Below are 19,953 nucleotides of genomic sequence, written 5' to 3' on the forward strand. Positions count from 1 at the left end.
CACTGCATGCCCAGTGCCCGTTCTACTGGCAATTCGTCGTTCTCTAGGTCTAGATCTTTGACCTCAGCAGCTCGCTCATGTTCAGGTATTGAGCACAGTAGGGCCTTACTGTTGCTGATCCACTTGGTTAAGTGGAAACCACCGCCAGTGCATAACGTCATCAGTTCCTTGACAAGAGCAACTGCTTGGTCCTCTGTGGGAACAGACTTCAAGCAATCGTCGACATAGAAATTCTTGAGAATTGTCTGCACTGCTTCTGCTGAGGTCTGTGTTAATGCATTCTCTGCTGTTTTTCTTAGTGCGTATGACGCACAGCTGGGAGACGATGTTGCGCCAAATAGATGCACACACATTCTGTACTCAGCTGGTTCCAAATTTGTATCACCATCCAGCCACCAGAGGAAGCGTAGCAGGTCCGCATCATTATCAGGTATCCGCACCTAGTAGAACATGGACTCTATGTCTGCCATCATGGCGACGGGCTCCTGCCTGAATCTTAGCAGTACGCCAATGAGTGTGTTTGTCAGGTTTGGTCCTTGCAACAATTGGTCATTCAGCGACACTCCTCGGTAAGTTGCGGCGCAGTCAAAAACTACTCGCAGCTTCTTCTTCCTCGGGTGGTACACGCCGTGGTGTGGGATAAACCACACCCTTCCATCACTGCGACTCAGCTGCTGTTCAGGAACTTGTGTTGCATAGCCCTTCTCAAGTATGTTGCTCATGAATGTTCTGTATTCTTGGGCAAAGTCTGTATTTCTGCTGAATTTCCTCTTTAGTGAGTTAAGTCGCTGTTCAGCAATACCACGGTTACATGGCATCTTCACTTTGTCATCCTTCAACGGCAGCTTAATGCAGAAATGGCCATCAATGAGTTGTGCTGATGTTGCCACTGTATGCATGAACTGCCTGTCCTGTTCAGAGTCTTCTCGCCGGTCGTCACACCGGTTTTCTGGGAAGTCAGCGTTATAGTGCTTCACCAGCATATCTTCAATGTTCATCACAGAGATACGATTGACAAGGAAACTTTGTTCTTTGTTGTCTTCAGCCTCTTTCTCTGTGCATCTACTAATTGGCCCATTGACAACCCACCCGAGCACCGTCTTTACAGCATACGGTCCATCATTCTGACTATTGATGATCTCCCATGGTTCCATGGCCTTGTAGACATTGGAACCGATGAGAAGACCAATTTCTGCTTCAAGGTTTGGGAGATGGACTCTGCTCAGGTAAGGCCACCTTGCCAAATCACTCTTCTGAGGTATATTGGCTTTCTTTGCAGGGATTTCTGGCTGAGTATACACGTTGGGCAACTGGATGAAGTCTTGCTTCCCTAAGCCACACACTTCTAGATCAGTAAGCACACAGCTACTTACTTTCTGTTCGGTTGCCATCGTGCGAAGGATGAACTCTGTCTTTCTGCCTCTGATGTTCAACTTGCTGGCTAGGTCTTCCGTACAGAAAGTTGCCGTGCTTCCTTGGTCTAGGAAGGCATAGGTCTCGATCATCCTTGAGTCCCTTTTGTGTTTTATCTGCACAGGTACAATAGGAAGAATACACTCACTAGCCCCAGTGTTCTTGCTTATACTCTCTCCTGACACAAGAGCACTTGTGACCTCACCTGTGCCTTGCAAGCCACCAGTTGTGCTGTTCAAATCTGATTTAACATCCTTTACCACGTGCAGGATTGCTGGGTGCTTGAGGGAGCACTCTGGGCATGAGGTTCTTTTTCTACAGTCCTTGGCCCGATGACCTGCTGTTAGACATGCAAAGCAAAGACCAACCATTTTCAGGAACTGTATTCTGTCTTTCAAAGGCTGCTCTTTGATCTTGCTGCACACAATGAGTGCATGGTTCCTTTGGCAGTAAAGACATGGATTTTGGAAAACGCTTGCAGTCTTGACTGAAACTGTTGTTTTTTCAAGCTGGCATTTACTGGCGTTCTTCTCAGTAGAGACGTCCACAGCAAAACTGCTTCCTTTAGATTCACCTTTGACAATGTTAGGTTTTCTTTTCAAGCCTTTCTGATTCCCTGCAGTGGAATCCAGAATATCTCCAAAGAGTGGGTCATTTGCTACCTTTGCTTGACAGTAAACAAACTCCACTAAATCTGTAAATCTAGCTCTTTTTCTTGTTTTTTCTTGGATATCATAAGCATAGCTTCTCCATCTTTCCTTCAGTTTAAATGGAAGCTTAGACAAAATGCACTTCATGTTTGTTGGATTGTTCATTTCGTCCATGTAGTCTACATCATTCAGTGTGTTACGACATCCAATCAAGAACAAAGCAAAGGCGTTCAATCCCTTTCTGTCTTCAGGTTTTATTTGAGGCCATTCCATTGCCTTCTTGATGTAAGCTGTGGCGATGGTAAACTCATCTCCATAGTGGCGATCAAGTAATTCCCTGGCTTCTTTGTAAGCTTTGTCAGGTCTCATGTGCTCACAGCTACGAACAAGATCGAGTGGTTCTCCACTTGTGAACTGTTCGAGATAATACAACCGATCTTGAGGGCTGTCTGTTTTACTGTTGATGGCATGCTCAAAAGCTCTTATGAAGGATTTGTAAGTCAGAGGATCTCCTCTAAACATTGGTATATCTCTATGAGGCAATTGAGACAAACTCTGTTGTTTAATGAGAATCTCTGTGACTTCATTTTGGCGCCGTAGCACTTCATACAAGCTGTCTGAAGAGATATCAGCATGGTCGTGATCATCAGGACGGGGCGCAGCGCTGCTAGCATCCAATCCTGGCCAAAGCTTTCTTTCTTCTGAAACATTTGCAGCTGGGTTTGAACTGGATACCAGAGGTTTACTTTGATGAGGCGCGTAATTGTCATCGCTGTAAAGATTATCTGGTTTGTCAGTCATAGATAAATTCCTGAGTCCTGGAAGTGGCTCGGAAATTCATCTACTGAACGAGCATCCTCGTATTCCTCATACACCTTTAATTTGGCATCTGAAGCGGCAAGCTCTGTTTCAATATCCAACTGCTCCCTTTGTAATTTTAAACGAATTTCCTCCTGCTCCAATGCTGCTTTCTTTTTCATTGCTGCTGCTCTTGCCAACAACGCTTCACGTTCTGCTTTAATTCTCAGCTTAGAAGAAGTAGTACTTGAGACATGACTTACAGCTGAACTGGCCTTAGATACGCTATGGCATACAACTGAACAGGCCTCTGATTCATTATCACATGGCTTTCCATCAACATCTTCTTGAGGATCTTTATGGACATTTGCAATCCATTCATTCACGCCTTGTATGAACAGTTTAAACTCTGAATATCTCTTATCATAAACCTCTTGATCTACCTGTCTTTCATCCACATCCAATAATTCACACAGTTCTTTGTTAAGACGTGCAAATTCTCCAAGGGATTTTTCAAACATCAATAATGCTTGATCTTTAATGAGTCCAACATTGTGCTCATTTTCTTTTAATTTCTCCAGGTCATTCTTCTGTTTGGTTACGTGTGCCAACTTTCCCTTTCTCTCTCCTGACAGCCGTTTGATTTTCTCCTCTATCGCCTTTTCCTTGGGCTTTGGCGCCCTCTTTTGGTCAGAACGCGGGACAGCACCTCCTTCCGCCATCATTTTTCCTTCGATCATTCCTTCATTTATTTTAATCACTACACAAACTGTTACAATTCCTCGAATTATCAACAGCTTCTAACTCTTCTTAAACTTCACAACAGTTGCAAAAGGAGTTTCTTTATGTGTAGAATTAAACACAATGATTTTCAGAGCGGAATCCCGAGTGTCTGCTTACTTTGTTCACTTCAGATGGTGTTTAACATTAGTGGCGTCAGGTAGTTAACGGAATAAAGAGAGAGAGTGTCAGACCTTTTTTAGAGGATTCTTCGTTTGGCACAGACCTCTACTTGCAGCACCGCCTCCTGCCGTAGCATACTCAGCGTCAAGGTACTCCTTACTCTTTGCTAGCAAGTTCGGTAGCCTCCGCCAGCTAGCCCGATTGGTTAGCTCCTTGTAGCTCCACACCGTCTTCCCTTGCGGATCTTTGCGGCAAGCCAGGCACACTTTCCACAGCAAGCGGTAGCCTTTCAGCAAGTCGTTCCACTATAGCGAGTTTTTCGACTAATGTGGCTGCAGCGGCACGGCTGCCTCCCTAGCCTGGACCCTCAAGTGTTTCGTACTCAACACACACGCGTTAGTAAACAAAGGTCTTGAGTCCAAGAATCTTCTGGTGTATCTTTACTGAAGAAAGCAAAGTACAAACATAAAGGAAATCTTGACCTTTCTGATTTAACTTAGTTTACTGCATCGTACAGCGTAGTGTAGGTCGAAAAACTGTGTTGCCCTAGGGTCCAGTGACTTCCGGTGCCCTTTCCTCATTTCCTACCAGTATACAAACCTCAAACATCACAACCAACAAATTATTCTACAAATTAGTCATTGATTAACAATTCCATTACAAGCAGAATTACTTATAATTACCAAATTTGTGTTTCCAAATGCATACAACTATCTCACAAAAAAATGGCTACAACAACTTTGTTTATACTCCACTCTGCATTTAATCATTAATTGATATTAATCTCTGGCTCTCTTCCACAGCATGTCTTTCTCTCCCCTCAGCCCAACCGGTCGCGGCAGATGACCCCCCCTCCCTGAGCCTGGTTCTGCTGGAGGTTTCTTCCTGTTAAAAGGGAGTTTTTCCTTTCCACTGTCACCAAGTGCTGCTCATAGGGGGTCGTTTTGACTGTTGGGTTTTCTCTGTATTATTGTAGGGTCTTTACCCACAATACAAAGCACCTTGAGGCGACAGTTTGTTGTGATTTGGCGCTATATAAATAAAATTGAATTGAATTGAATTGAATTGAAGTTCTTGATGATCTGATGAATGGTTGATTTAGGTGTAATCTCACTAGCAGCAATGATCTTGGCTGTGAAGCCCTTTTTATGCAAAGCAATGATTCAATTTTTGATTCAATTCAATTTTATTTATATAGCCTCAAATCTCAATAAACAGTCATTGCTCATTTTCATAGCAAAGAAGGACTTTGCAGTTATTTGAATTGACCTGATTGCTCTTCACCACATCCTGGAGTCTCTGCAGACTCATAATAAACCTGGACTCAAAACTTGAGCAGGTAATAAACGACCTGAAGGTTAAAGGTTGTTTCGGGTCTTCCTAATGGACAAAGTTTATAAAAAGGGCTGGATGCTTCCCAAAGCCAAGCTCTATCCATAACTTTATTATTATTTAATTTCTATTCCTTTTATTGGTTTTATATTTTTATTGGTCTGTAATTTGTAGCTGCTGCATTGAATTTCTCCTTCTTTATTGGATTCGTCCTCTGGGTTTTATCAGTTATTACTGTGCTGACGTCCTCCTGGTTGTTTTTGCACTTTCTTCATTGTTGCTGCAGCCGTTGTGGTTTCTCGTGCTTTGTGCTTCCACCTGGAAAGAAATGTGCTGTTCTATAAAAATAACGCCAAACTCTTTGGAAGGGAAAACTGTTGGGAATTCCAGTGGAACTCATGGTTGTCACAGGCTGTAACAGCCAACTGACAGAGCACGTCCCAGCAAGATATAATGATGCTTATTTATGGAAGACTGCTGTGTGCACCTTCTACTGTGCCGCTGAGGTTTATTAGTTTCAAGGAAATCACAACCACAAGTCACATGTTTTACACCACAAACTGTTGCTAAGACACATCCGAGGGAAACAATACCAGACCATCAAACGGTCTTTCTGCAGGATTTTCCATTAAACTCTACAGCAGAGGCTTCATGAGAACTCCTGGCAGAGATGTGCCATCTCGGCTGCTCTTATTTCCACCCCGTGGATGTGCAAGCATGTTACACTTTGGCTCCGGAGGCGCCGTCTTTACTGCAGATTCCCACGTCTCCCTGTCTCACAGCAAAACAGGAAGAAGCTCCGTCATGACTCGTAGTGTCCAGCTGAAGCAAGGATGCATCACCATGGTAACAAAGAAAACACAGCTTTATAAGAAGTGACAATAATACAATAAAAACAACAACCGAGGAAGTGTAAAACTCTGTGATACACATCTGGGACTCGAACCTGGGTCTCCGGAATGAAACAATTCACTCCACCAAGTTTTTGGGTCCACTTTTTACCAAAAACAGTGGATAGCTGTGAGTATTAGAGCTGGTGGAGAAGGCAGGTGGAGAGTGGGCGGGTGAGTCCTCCCTGTGACAGGTGACAGGTGAGCTGATGTTGGACATTTGTAACAGTGCAGCTCGGAGAACAGGGTGCTGGCCCTGCTCGCTTCCACAAGTCTCTCAGGTGAGAATAAAAAGATAGATCGCACATGAATCCAATCTGCTCTGCTCCCTCAGCAAGCTGAACCAGTTCTCCACCTGCCGCAGTAAATAGTGACGTTAGCAAACCCAAGCTAAGAGGCAAAATCTCTCCAGCATGTCATGGGTCTGCCCCGGTGGTCTCCGCCCAGTCAGGAGGCATCAACCCACCTCAACTGCCTCTTTTCAATGTGGAGGAGGAGTGGCTCTGCTCTGAGCTCTTCCCAAAAGACCCAGCCCATCCACCCTTCAGAGGAAACTCAGTTGTGCTACAGACATCCGCACCTTCACTCTCACAGTCACTAAACACAGCCTAGAGGAGGAATGTAGATCAACCGGTAAAGCTTTGCTTTTACGCTCAGCGATCCAGCTCAGCAGATCGGTGGGACGCATGCTGCAGACGCAGCATCAGCCTGTCAGTCTCCCTTTCCCACCGTACCCCACGTGATCGAGACCTCCTCCTCCTTCTGCCCCGCAGCCTCGGAGAGCTTAGCGCATGAACCAGCTCCACTTGATGCAGGTTCTGGTTCGAGGGGATTCCAGCTTGCAGCAGATCTACAGAGTAAAAGAAGGACTGCTGGTACCAGCTGCAGGTAGCTGAACACAAGAGAGGAAGGCTCAGGCGTCGCTGTTAGCAGTGGATGAAGGAAATCACAAGATGTTATTCTGTCAAACAGGTTAAAGATCAGTTCTAAACTGGCTTCCAGAATAGATTTAGTTGTTGAAATACCTGCATGGAGAACATGTGCAAACAGCTGTCAGTCAGCTGGACGTGTAAATGTTTGTGTATCTACTGTCAGTTATTGTAGCTTTAACAATTTAATAGTATGATTTCCTTTTTTCTGTAATATACAATTAATGCTCCATGGATGGATGTACAGGGCAGCACGGTGGTTGGCACTGCTGCCTCACAGCTACAACAACATTTAGAAGGTCTGGGTTCGAGTCCACCTCGGCCGGGCCTCTCTGTGTGGGGTCTGCGTGTTCTCCTGGTTTCCTCCCACAGTCTAAAGACATGCAGTTACTGGGGTTAGGTTAACCGGTCACTCTAAATCGCCCATAGGTGTGAATGCTTGTCTGTCTCTCTGTGTTAGCCCTGCGGCAGGCTGGCGACCTGTAAAGGTGGACCCTGCCTGTCTATGGATGGATGGTTATTATACATATTAGGTCCCCTTTAAAGACGAGCTGAGGCCGAACACTCAGCCCATCAAACGGCCGATCAGACAGGAAGCTTTTGTTTCTCGGTCAGAGCAAAGTGAAGAACAGAGAGAGGAGCATCCTGCATGTTGCTATGGATGTGCCTGATGACATCGCAGGCTAATTTACAACAGGCGGTAATGCTGTGATGTGAGTCACTATCAGAAATTATTATTAAACAAGTGAATTTGACATGATCATTTGGATGTGGCTGTTTTGAACATAACGAGAAACTCTGGATTCATTAATAAGGTAAATAAGTCACGAGTTAATCTGTAATGTAAGAGGTTAGTCGTAGCTTGGCTCTGCAATATGGAGGGCCAAAGCTGCCAAAATACAAATTATACAAATAATTAAGGAAGTGAATTAATAATGAAAATTGATATGTAGACATTAACGAGTTTCTAATTTTTGAGCAAACTTTTAATATTATGATAATTATCTGCTGTATTTATTTTACCTACTATATGTATTGTGTTAATTTTTGTTATTTTTATTTTCTTTTTTCCATTTTACTCTTTTAAATTCATTTATTTCTTCATGCATTTGCAAATCTATGCAAACGAGTGTGTTTGATGAAATAAGATTCTATATAATCTATATAATCGGCTAACTGGTGATTTTAAACTGCCCACAGGTGTGAATGTGAGTGTGAATGGTTGTCTGTCTCTCTGTGTTAGCCCTGCGACAGGCTGGTGACCTGTACAGGTGTACCCTGCCTCTCGCCCTATGACAGCTGGGATAGGCTCCACCCCCCGTGACCTTGAACAGGATAAGTGGAAGAGAATGGATGGATGGATGGATAAATAAATATAAAGGGGTTTAATGTCAATTTTTAAAAGCAAGTTAAAACAGAAAAATTAGCGTTTGTTTGTTCTTGGCAGAGTTGGTCCTCCATAGTTAAACAGTTTGAACTTTAAATTTTGAGTTTAAGTCAAATATGAATGTTCAGTTATTTTCCTGCAGATGTTTGTAGGAACAAATTTAAAAGCAGATTGATCCACAGCAGCAGGACTCCAGACGGGTGGAAACTCTGTCTGTGTGTCTGTGTCTGTGTGTCTGTGTCTGTGTGCGTCTGTGTGTGTGTGTGTGTGTGTGTGTGTGTGTGTGTGTGTGTGTGTGTGTGTGTGTGTGTGTGTGCGCGCGCGCCCCCTTGTGTTTTCTTGGTAATGAATGAACACATGAATGACTCAGTACCACAGTCTCACTAATGTGTTTGTGATAGATTTTGGAAAGCTGCAGCTCGATGGCAGTGAGCGGTGATGCAGCTGTGACGCAGACACACACAGATTCATGGCTTTCTTTGCAGCAACAAAACTGTAACTAAACTGTTGTGTGTGATGTTTCTGTGCCGTGGTCATCGGCAGCTTCAGCTGTGGGAATGTTTGGGAGAAGATGCCTCAGGTGTGTTTGTGTGAGAAGATAAAGACAGGTATTAGTGCAGCGTTTGAAGGTTTTATTCCTGCTGAGGTGAGCCTGTTAGCCACATACAGCTGTTTTAATGAAGCGGCCGGTTTGGCTGAGACCACTCAGACCGCCACCTCCTCACATTTAAACACATGATCAGGACCCACGGTGCTTCATTATTCACTGTGCAGGGATAAAATATCTGTATACACTCATAGGTTACTTCATCGGTGTTCAGCTGCTTGTTAACAGCCAATCTCATGGCAGAAACTCAGGTAAGGACAACCTGCTGAAGCTCAAACCAAGCATCAGATTTGGGTGATTGAAGCATATTTGTTGGTGGAAGACAGGCTGGTCTGAGGATTTGAGAGGCTGCTGATCTGCTGGGATGGTCCCACACAACCGTCTCTGGGCTTACGGAGAACCTAAGAGAGAAAGCTCTTTGGGTCAAACTGTCTCGTTGATGTCAGAGGTCAGAGGAGCATGGCCAGACGGCTCCGAGCTGATAGGAAGGCAGCAGTAACTCAAATAACCACTCACTATAACTAAGTTATGCACAAAAGCAGCTCTGAATGCCCAACATGAAGCGGCAGAAGACAAGAAAACTGAGGCTACAGCTTACACGGGCTCACCAAAGTTGGACAAGACTGAAGAACTTGGCTGGTGTGAGTCTCGGTTTGTGCTGGAAGTCCTTGTGTTTGTCTGAAACACAGAGGGTTAGTGTGCAGCGGCTCACTGTGACACACGTCGACATGACTGCACATTTAACGTGTGCTTTCTGTGGCTTTCAGAGGAGCAGCTTTATCCACAGCCCGGAAGCTTTTATCCCTTTGTGTTGGTCTCCATAGTGACTCTGTTAAAGAGTCAGCTGTCCTTTGTGTGAGTCGCTGGCCTCTCTGCCCTCCACTCAGTCTGATTTCTTTTCGCCTCTGCATCCACAGTGCAGCGGTCACGTTTCTCCTTTCTGGCTGTTTTTCTCAGATGGAGATGTCGACGGCAGCGGGTGGTCCGGGGACGTCTGGTCGTCGGCAGCGCTCCGTGAAGAGGAGGCGGTGGGGAGGTCTGAGGCAGCAGTGGAAACTCCTGGGCCTGTTTGAGATTGACCAGCAGCACGAGTTCTACGGCCTGACCTGCATGATGAAGGAGGGCTTGGCTGCGGCCATCCAGAACACCATCGACAACCCGCCCACAGTGAGTAACGGTCAGCAGAGGAAACATTTCAGCCACGCGCACAGATTTAAGAACCACCTGCTTTGTACTGAAATAAGCTGAAAAGGGGACATTACCACAGAGGCTAACAGCTGACAGTTGTAGGCATCCTAAAACTGTTTTATGAAACTACACATAAAAAAGGGTTTGAGCTGATTGAGAAATCAAATACACTTCGTTCAGAGTCGCCCCCTGCTGGCCATTACAATGAAGTCTGACAGCACTAGCTCACTGGTTTTACTTTTCAGTCCAGACTTGAAAGGGGAAAACATCTTCTAACCTGTGCAGCAGCATCACCTGGTTCTGAGTCTTCATCCATGTGATGATGATGATGACACTGAGAATTACTCAGACACAAGATTCGTACACAGACTGTATATGAAAGATGGACGTTCAAGCTTTGACTTTAGTTTTATTGCTGTTATCATGTTGGATTTTTGGAGGCAGAACTAACCAAAATTAGCTGATGGGTGGAGTTCTGACAAGCTTCTTTAGCCATAAACGGTATGGCTGCATCTCACAGACACAGATACCTGCTAATTAGTGCTCCTAAAGTTTGAATTGTATTCAAATGCACAAGAGGTCCAGTTCAGGGACTCCAGTTAGCTGAGGTGAAGCCTAGAAGGCAGCTAGCAGCTACAGCCACCTGTGTCACCTTTCACCTGTCAGCCAAAGAAGTCACACCCCAATAATCCAAACTTTAAGCCTTAATGAAACTGAAACAGCTGAGTGATAAAAAGATTTGCACCCTGTGCAGATGGTATGAAGGGAAAATGTAGCTCCAGAGGCCAGAACTTCTTTGCAGCAGGTTGTAAACATGTTGATGTCCTGCTGTTAACAGTCTGAGCGCTGACAGTAATAAATTTCATCCCGTTATTCATTTATATATGCAGCTCAGAGTAAACATTGTTTTGTGTCATGAGTTGGTGTTAAATGAAAATACCACACTTATTTATACACAGAGCTGAAACACTGGACTGAATGAAAGCTGTTTGTATTATTTCTACATCATTGGCTGTAATGTGTCAGACTGCAAAGGTCACCCTCTAATGGCACCTACACAGCTCTGCTCTGAAGTATTGATTATTGGATTGCTGCACAGGATGTGTGAGCTGTAGAGGTCACAGCTTCACGCTCATTCCAAACACTGGCCGAGGAATGTCACTGTACAGATTCAGTCATTCAGGTTTTAAATGTGCTGCTGCTTTGCTGAGGTGTTTTTTTGGAACCTCGTAAGGTGTTGATAATGAACACAGTACGAGATGATTTTTTTTTAACCTAACTATCCTAATGTATCTCTTTCTGTTTCTTGCAATCAACAATAGTGCTTTACAAAATGGCTACATGACCACAGACACCCGTCTTCCCTGTTTGTTCTGTTGTTTGTCTTCTTTTTGGATGGGTGTTCTGGAACTCTTAATATCCTGACAGAACTCTCCCAAGGGATTAATAAAGTTTAAATCAATCAATCATGCAAAGAACTAATTCTGAGAAAAATCAGGAAACATTTGCAGAACATTTGTGAATATGTGTAGCTCAGCAGGTGGCACAATGGTGCAGCAGGGCCCTCGACAACAGCCAAAACAAGGCCAGGCATTGTTGTTTATGTGGAGGCAACAGAGCTGCAATGAATAGACAGACTGCCCTGAGAGACCGCTGAAACCACCCATGCAAATATAATCTGAGTACTTACATAACTGTGATATACATGGCTGTTGTTTTTGGTCAATTCTGGCTAACTAACATGGGTTAAAGTGGACTTTTGTCATACTTTGATTATAAAAGGTCATTTTTCTGCAAAATGTACCATAAATTTAAGACTTTCACCACCAGAAGGCACTGTTGCAAAACAGAAGTCAAAACCAAGAAAATGCAGTGTTCGAGATTGGGCGGGGTGGTCCCTTTTCTTGGTTTGAATTTCCTGTTTGGCTTACCCGTGTTTCCTGTTCCACTGGTTGCCTGGGTTTCCAACTCCACCATCTACAGGAAATCAGACCCAAATGGAGAGAAAGTCCAAGTTAATGAAAATTTCTTTTCCAGGCTAGGATCATACACAGAAGCTGACAGTACAGAGAAGAATTCTGGAAAAGGTGGGAACAAGCAAAAGGTCATAATTAACTAACAAGAGGATCTCAGCTTCTAAAAAAGACACGAGGAGGAGGAGCCAAAGACCAGTTTATTGTTAGACAATATTCCCACGGACCGCCCTTTAAGCTGTGGTGGATTAATATGTTAAACTAAATGATATGACCACAATAAAGAGTGTGATATTTTCTATATAACAAACATGAATCCACTATGTATTCATATGCAAGGCTATCAGCAGCATCCTCCTAACATCGCCACAGCATGAACATCATCCTGTCTGCCCAGCTCCCTGGTTGTCATGGTTTTTCTTGGCTCATTGTTCTTGTCGTAATTTTGGGATGTTTTTCCCTTTACCTTTAACTCTGAGTCGCTCTGTGTAAAATGTAGCTGTACTTCCAGGATCCAAAAATCTTTAAAACTGTGCTACTGTTTTTAGCCTTGATCTGCACAGGTACAATTGGTGCTCCAGCCCCTATAAGTTTCCTCTTGCATTTTCAACTCATGGTTCCTTCTGCTTTGAGGGAATATGGATGATGGTTTTAAGCTACACAACTCACATGATAGACAACAGTCTTTGTCTGGAAAACAGAAATATCTTGAATATTTCCAAAAAGTGGATTAGTACCAGTGCACACTTGTCTCTGAATGAATTCATCATTGAAGCCTGCTTGGTGATATTTTTCTTGTAACACATAAGCATTGTCTCTCCATTTCTCCCTTAACTTATATGATAACTTCAGAATTATGACATGCATGTTGGATGGCATATTCATTTCTGACAGATAACCAATATCCTCCATTGCAGCACACACGCAGAAACAAGGCAAAAGCCTGCAAAGCTTTAATATCTTCAGACCTAACTGTTGGCCAACCAAGTACTTTCTCCATATATGCAGTGGATATTTTGTGCTCATTTCCAAAGTGTTGCTGTAAAAGCATCCTTGTTCTTTGACACCCTCTATCAGATGGGCTCTCTGGAGCTTGAAAAAAGGCGACTGGACTTCTTTTTGTTTCTTGAATACGTTCCTCCTCTCATCCCAAAGGCTTCTTCAGTTCTCAACCAAATGGTGGAGAGACCCAGGTATTTAAACCCCTGTGGGCGTAGTCCCCTGGAGGTGGTTATGACCCTCTTTTGTTCATGTGCGTGAACACATGTGCCCAGGTGTGAAGGGGGCGTGGGTCATATTTAATCAGTGGTTTCAGTTGAAACCAATTTAGGACTTTGCTCCATTGTTTCCTGTGGCCTATTGAGGTCACTGGAACAAAAGTGTGAATGGGGGTTGAGACGTCTGGGAAGGGAGCTCAGGACAGCACTGTAAGCGGGGGAAAGTTGGTGACGTAATCCACCTCCTCTGTTCAATGATGGTTGTTCACAGTGGACATAGATGGCTTCTTTCACTCCTCTTTCAAACTATCTGTCTTCCTGGTCCAAAATGTGAACATTGGCATCCTCAAAGAGTGCCCTTTTTCCTTCAGATGCAGATGTACTGCTGAATCTTGTCCTGTCGAGGTGGCTCTTCTATGTTGTGCCATTCGTTTGTGAAGAGGCTGTTTGGTTTCACCAATGTAGAGGTCCGAGCACTCTTCACTGCACTGACAGCAGACACTACATCGCTGATCTTGTGTTTGGGGGTTTGTCCTTGGGATGAACCAGTTTTTGTCTTAGGGTGTGACTTGGTTTGAAGTATTCTGGGATGTCATGCTTGGAGAAAATTCTTCTGAGTTTCTCTGACAATCCTGCCACATAAGGGAGGACAATGTTCTTCCTCTTATCCTTCTTATTCTCTGTAGTTTGTGTTTGGCCTTCATTCCTGTGCATCTTGGCTGATTTGATGGCATATGTTGACAGCTCTTGACCAATTCCTAAGGTTGTCCTCTGGTTTACTGCTCCAAGAAATATAAACAGTCCACACTACTTGCATCCTTTCCTTCAACACTGTGCTCAAATGTTTTAATAAACTAGCTGTACTCAAGAGGGTCTCCATCAAAGATTGGTACTGTATGTCTCTTAGAGGTAGTGATAATGAAGACTGTTGCTGCACTAACAGAGCTGTAATGCCATTTTGGCGTTTCATGATGTCAAAATTGGTTTGATTAACATTTGGCTGCATGGCATCAGCACACTGGATGGGATCCTGTATTGAAGTAGAGTCCTGATTGTGTTGTGTGTTATGAATCCTTGGCTGCTTTGTTTCATATTCAGAGCTGTAGATCCACCTTGTTGTAAACCACTTTCTTTGGAGCAGGGGTGGCCAACTCCAGGCCTCGAGAGCCGGTGTCCTGCAGGTTTTAGATGTGTCCCTGATCCAACACACCTGAGTCAAATATAGAAGTCATTAGCAGGACTCTGGAGAACTTTACTGCATACTGAGGAGGTAATTCAGCCATTTGATTCAGGTGTGTTGGATCAGGGACACATCTAAAACCTGCAGGACACCGGCTCTCGAGGCCTGGAGTTGGCCACCCCTGCTTTGGAGTGTACTTCCATTGCCACTGCAGAGTTATCTCCTCCTACAGGTCGATGGCCTTGAGTTCTTAACTTGCATTCCCATTGACACTGTAGCTTCATTACGTCCTGCAGATGAGTGCTCAAACTGCTGACTTGAGCTTTGTGGAACAAATTCAGTGGCTTAAAAACTGCAAAGAGGCTTATGTTTTGCATTTTCCAAATATGAATTCATGGACTAGTTATGGTAAATGGACTAGTTCTTATATAGCGCTTTTCTACTCAGTATGAGCACTCAAAGCGCTTATACAACCTGTTTGCATTCACCCATGCACTCCCATTCATACAAGCACTTCCATTTTTACGAAGCTAAGTGCTTTTACCTAACATTCACACGCATTCATACTCCGACAGAACGGTCGGAGAGCAACTTGGGGTTAAGTATCTTGCCCAAGGATACATTGGCATGTAGCCCGGAGTAGCCAGGATTCAAACCGCTGACCTTCCGATCAGTAGGTGACCTGCTCTACCTACTGAGCTACAGCCATCTGAATAAGCTCTTGAACTCAGTACATCAGAACCTCTGTCCTTAAGCACAGTAATCTTTGCTGTTTGAGCAGCAAGTTGACTCTGCAGCTACAGTAATTCCTTCTTTTTTCTTATTTGTTCCTCTTGAGCCTCCAGTTCATGTTTTTCTTTAAGAACAGCTGCCTTTGCAACAAGAGCAGCCATTTCAGCCTCTGCTTTAAGGCATGCTGATGAGGTTGATGATTTCAATGACCTGTTACTGCAATGACCAGCTGACAAGCATGTTTTACCACCAACATTAGAAATGCTGTCATCAGGTCGAATATCATCAATACCAGCAGTTATATTTGGTAAAACATGAGCCACAGCATCATGTTTACCAACACCATATTCATTATCATCCTTATTGTCATCATTACCACGTTCTTTGGCTTTGACAGATACCCACTTTTCCATTGTCTGTATCATCTCTTTATTATTGAGCATTTGAACATCAAACCATTCATTTTGTTTCAACATTTCATCCTGTAGTATTAATGGTTTCAATGACTCATGCAGTTCTGTTTCTGCACTCAGTTTCAAAAATGTTTCATATTTGAGCCACACCTCAGACACATTTTGACCTGAATTTCCTTTGTTAACTTTGTTAACTTATTCTAAAGTTTCTTTCCTTCTGATGTGACATTATCTTTGCTTCCAGTGCTGTAATTGGAAGTTTGGCTGGCCTTTTGCTGAGTTCATGATCCACTTCACTGTGAACAACAGATGCATCTCTTTTGACTTCACTCATTTTAATAACAATTTACTGCAAAGGCCTTTATTTAAAGTTGTGACAGGGTTTACCAATATCCGTACTGTGAGAAGGCCAATCTCTTCCATACAGCTTGCAACAACTTTTATCCTACCGTGGTTCCTTGGTGTTGATTTTACCTCGATGTTCACTTATCTGCATCCAATTAACATGGTCAGCTGTCAGACAGTCCAAGCAGCAGTGCCATCTTTCAACATCCATCCACTGAAGTGTAGTTTTTCAACTTAGATGTAGCAGCAATCCAACCACCAAAAGGCCACTTGAGGGAATTTGAAGCCATTTCCAACGCAGTGTGGTGAAAAGACTGTCTGCTACTTTCAATACTTTATTACTCAAAGCTTAAAAAAACAGCTCCAAAACCTGAGTTGACAAGATAAAAAGTAGGCTCCAAAAACAGTGCAAAAAGGATTAAAACAGGGCATATAACCAACCACACACCTCCTCCTGGCTCTAATTCCCTACACCTGTGCCCCTAGAGCAAAAATGCACTCTAAAATCCACGCCCCCTACTGCCCAAGTGACACCATTACATACCAAAATTGGCGACAACAGATGCCTTCAAAATAAGATACACAAATACAGTAGAACTCGCCTCAGTCTGATTCAAATGGCCCAGCTCGGAATTTGCTTCTGCAAATTTTATAATCTCATATTTTAGCTCCTAAGTGTGAGTTTGTAGCTTACGCTTGCATCCTGCACTTGCCATGAGTATCTCTAGTGAAATGAACTGATACAGATACTAAAGCCTCTCCAGGTGTTGTTAGTGTGTGTAGTTGTGCATGAACAAGCCGACGCATGGAAGTAGGGGGTACGAGAGCTGAGGAGGGCTTTAGAGGGCTTTAAACTCATTCAACTTATGGATCACAACTAATTGGAAATTATTACAATGGGAGCAGATTTTTCATCCAATGTAGGCCAAAATCGGACTGATTTAGGTGATGATTTTATTGGAATTAATGTCAGGAAAAATCGGGACCTGCAGAAGCCAACCGGTTGCGGCAGATGACTCCCCCTCCCTGAGCCTGGTTCTGCTGGAGGTTTCTTCCTGTTAAAAGGGAGTTTTTCCTTTCCACTGTCACCAAGTGCTGCTCATAGGGGGTCGTTTTGACTGTTGGGTTTTCTCTGTATTATTGTAGGGTCTTTACCCACAATACAAAGCGCCTTGAGGCGACAGTTTGTTGTGATTTGGCGCTATATAAATAAAATTGAATTGAATTGAATTGAATTGAATCTGACTAGAGCAAAAATCCGCTTTGTGCGACTTCGACTTAGGCCCCATTTACACGACACCGTTTCCACAGGAAACAATGGCGTTCTGATGCGTTTCAGCCTTCTGTTTACACAGTGGCATTTCAGAAACGCTCTCCATTTACTCGGTGTCGTGTGAAACGATGAAAACAATGTAGTTCCCATCCCAGACCACAAGTTGGCGTTTTTTTCTTTGCAAAGCTTGTTTGTGCAAGACACGCATGTGTGGAGGGACACAGTAGGAAGCGCGGCAAATTGCTCATTACTTACAAAATGGCCACTGTGAGAGGTTTTGTGTAGACTGACAATAAGGTTGGATTCAGCCCCACAAATCTTAGAAACATGGTGTCAAACCAGATACTTACTCTGGATGGCATTACTTTGGCCTCCAGTAAAGCTGTGAGAAATCTTGGAGTCATTTTTGACCAGGATATGTCCTTCAATGCACATATTAAACAAATATGTAGGACCGCTTTTTTGCATTTGCGCAATATTTCTAAAATTAGAAACATCCTTTCTCAGAGTGATGCTGAAAATCTAATTCATGCATTTATTAAGTTGAGTGTGATTCTGACATTTATCAATCTGCAGGTTGCAGAACAACCATGTTTGCCGTATTTAGTCATCTGGGTTGGGAGTCTTCAGCTGTTCTGTTTGATTTTTACCTCACTTTTTTAGTTTTGAAGTCATTTCAAGGAAGCAGTAGCCACAGTGACAGCTTGAATCAGCAATTCTCTCTTTCCTGTGAGTTCTGCTCTTTGTGGCTCATGGTTTCTGTTTGCAGCCTTCTTGTATTAGCATGTGACTCAAACAATTGGTAAGAACAAGAAGAAAACCCTCCCACTGTATTCTATTAATTTACAGTAGATGGTTATTCATCTCTGCTGTAGTGTGTCAGCAAAATGAGCCTGTCTGTCCAATAACGGTTGATGCAATACATGTTACAAAACCTTAGATTTACCATAAAAACCAAAACCATCAACTTTTAACCTTTTACCACCCATTGGTTCAACAGTGACCTGTGTGGGGTGTTGTGGGTAGGGTTGATGCTTTGCTTTAGCCACATGTAAAACAGGCCACTCAGTCACAGAGACTTCTTGGTCATTGTTGTGATAGCCCACAGTATCTATGCTAGTGAGTAGCCTCTGAGGGCAACAATAGCTGCAATTTGTGTTGATCTTCACAGCTTCTCCTCCTCTGTCCTGACTATATGGATGTTTTGATGCACGCTCCTCTGTACGCCATCATGGAGGCAGATGGAACAATGGGCTCTTATGATGTTTTGTCTCTTTTTACCTGTGTTCCAGTTACTGAAACAGTAACTGGATGTAAAACTGCATCTTTCTCCATCTTATAATGCTGCTTATCCCCAACTCCCTGTCAACAAGGCCACTGATCAATAGTCATGACAGTTTGTATGTTATATCCTGGTCTGTGGGTCTCGGTTGTTTGTTACTGCTTTTATTAATGAAGGCTGAGTTTTGTTATTGTTTCTATGATTGTTTTACATCCTGTCTCTCTGCCCTCACCCCCACCCTGTCACAGCAGATGACCCCCCCTCCCTGAGCCTGGATCTGCTGGAGGTTTATTCCTGTTAAAAGGGAGTTTTTCCTTCCCACAAGTGCTGCTCATAGGGGGTTGTCTGATTGTTGGGTTTTCTCTGTATTATTGTAGGGTCTTTACTTTACAATTAAAAGCACCTTGAGGTGACTGTTGGTGTAATTTGACACTTTATAATTAAAACTGAGTTGAATTGAGTTCTTTTAGAGTTATTTTACTGCTTTGATTTCATTCATGTTTGGGTATTTATTAGTTTAGTCTCCATGGTTTCTCCTTGTATCTTGTGTTTTACTTGTCATCACTGTGGAGGTGTTTCTTGGTTATGATCTCACTTTGGTTTCATTTCGCCTGTCTCCACATTTAGTTCCTAAATCCTGTAATTCATGAAACTGAACTTGTGGCTCACTGTTAGGCAATGGTACTAGTTTTGGTCATTGTGCAACAACACTGTTGCACAACCTGTTAATCCTGTGAGGTCTAAATCATCACTGGTGATGGCACCAACGCTTCTCTAACATCTTGATCCTGCTTCATGTGGAGATCGTTTTTGTATATTTAGTTTAGTGAAATTCAAATGTATTTTTATAGCACATCACAACAGTCACCTCACTTTACTCTTGGACTGGCCACCAGAGAGTCCAGACCTGCTGCCTCACAGAAAGAAGGTCCTGGGTTTGAATCCACCATCTGTGTGGGTTTCCTCCAGGTACTCCGGCTTTCTCCCACAGTCCAAAGACATGCAGTTAGTGGGGTTAGGTTAGCTGGTAATTCTAAATTGCCCAACAGGCTAGTGACCTGTACAGGTGTACCCGGCCTCTCCCCCTATGATAGCTGGGATCTGCTCCAGCACCCTAAATTAGATAAGTGGAGGAGGAAGGAAGGGAGGAAGGAAGGAAGGAAGAAAATAAGGGTGGATGGATGGATGGATGGATGGATGGATGGATGGATGGATGGATGGATGGGTGGGTGGATGGGTGGGGGCCTGACAGGGTGGCAATTCATTCCACAGTTTAGGGGCTGTGGCTGAGAAAGCCACAGGACTAACTGGCCTGCAGATTTCAGTGCCTGTGATGGGACATAAGGTGTTAATAGATCAGCAAGATATGGCGGTGCAAACCTATCGAGGGATTTAAAGACACATGATAAAATCTTAAAATTAATCCTAGAACGCACAGGAA

General features: G+C 43.5%; 1 protein-coding gene across 1 annotated transcript in view; it reads left to right on the top strand.

Annotated features, from left to right (window-relative positions):
- pip5kl1 (phosphatidylinositol-4-phosphate 5-kinase-like 1) overlaps positions 1-19,953 on the top strand; it is a 56,909-nt gene that overhangs the window by 8,703 nt on the left and 28,253 nt on the right. The window contains exon 2 of the mRNA XM_030742144.1: positions 9,867-10,076. Within this exon, the coding sequence (XP_030598004.1) occupies positions 9,867-10,076 (210 nt within the window). The remainder of the gene's footprint in view (positions 1-9,866; positions 10,077-19,953) is intronic.

The sequence above is a fragment of the Archocentrus centrarchus genome, chromosome 12 (assembly GCF_007364275.1).
Source record: "Archocentrus centrarchus isolate MPI-CPG fArcCen1 chromosome 12, fArcCen1, whole genome shotgun sequence".
Taxonomy (NCBI): Eukaryota; Metazoa; Chordata; class Actinopteri; order Cichliformes; family Cichlidae; genus Archocentrus; species Archocentrus centrarchus.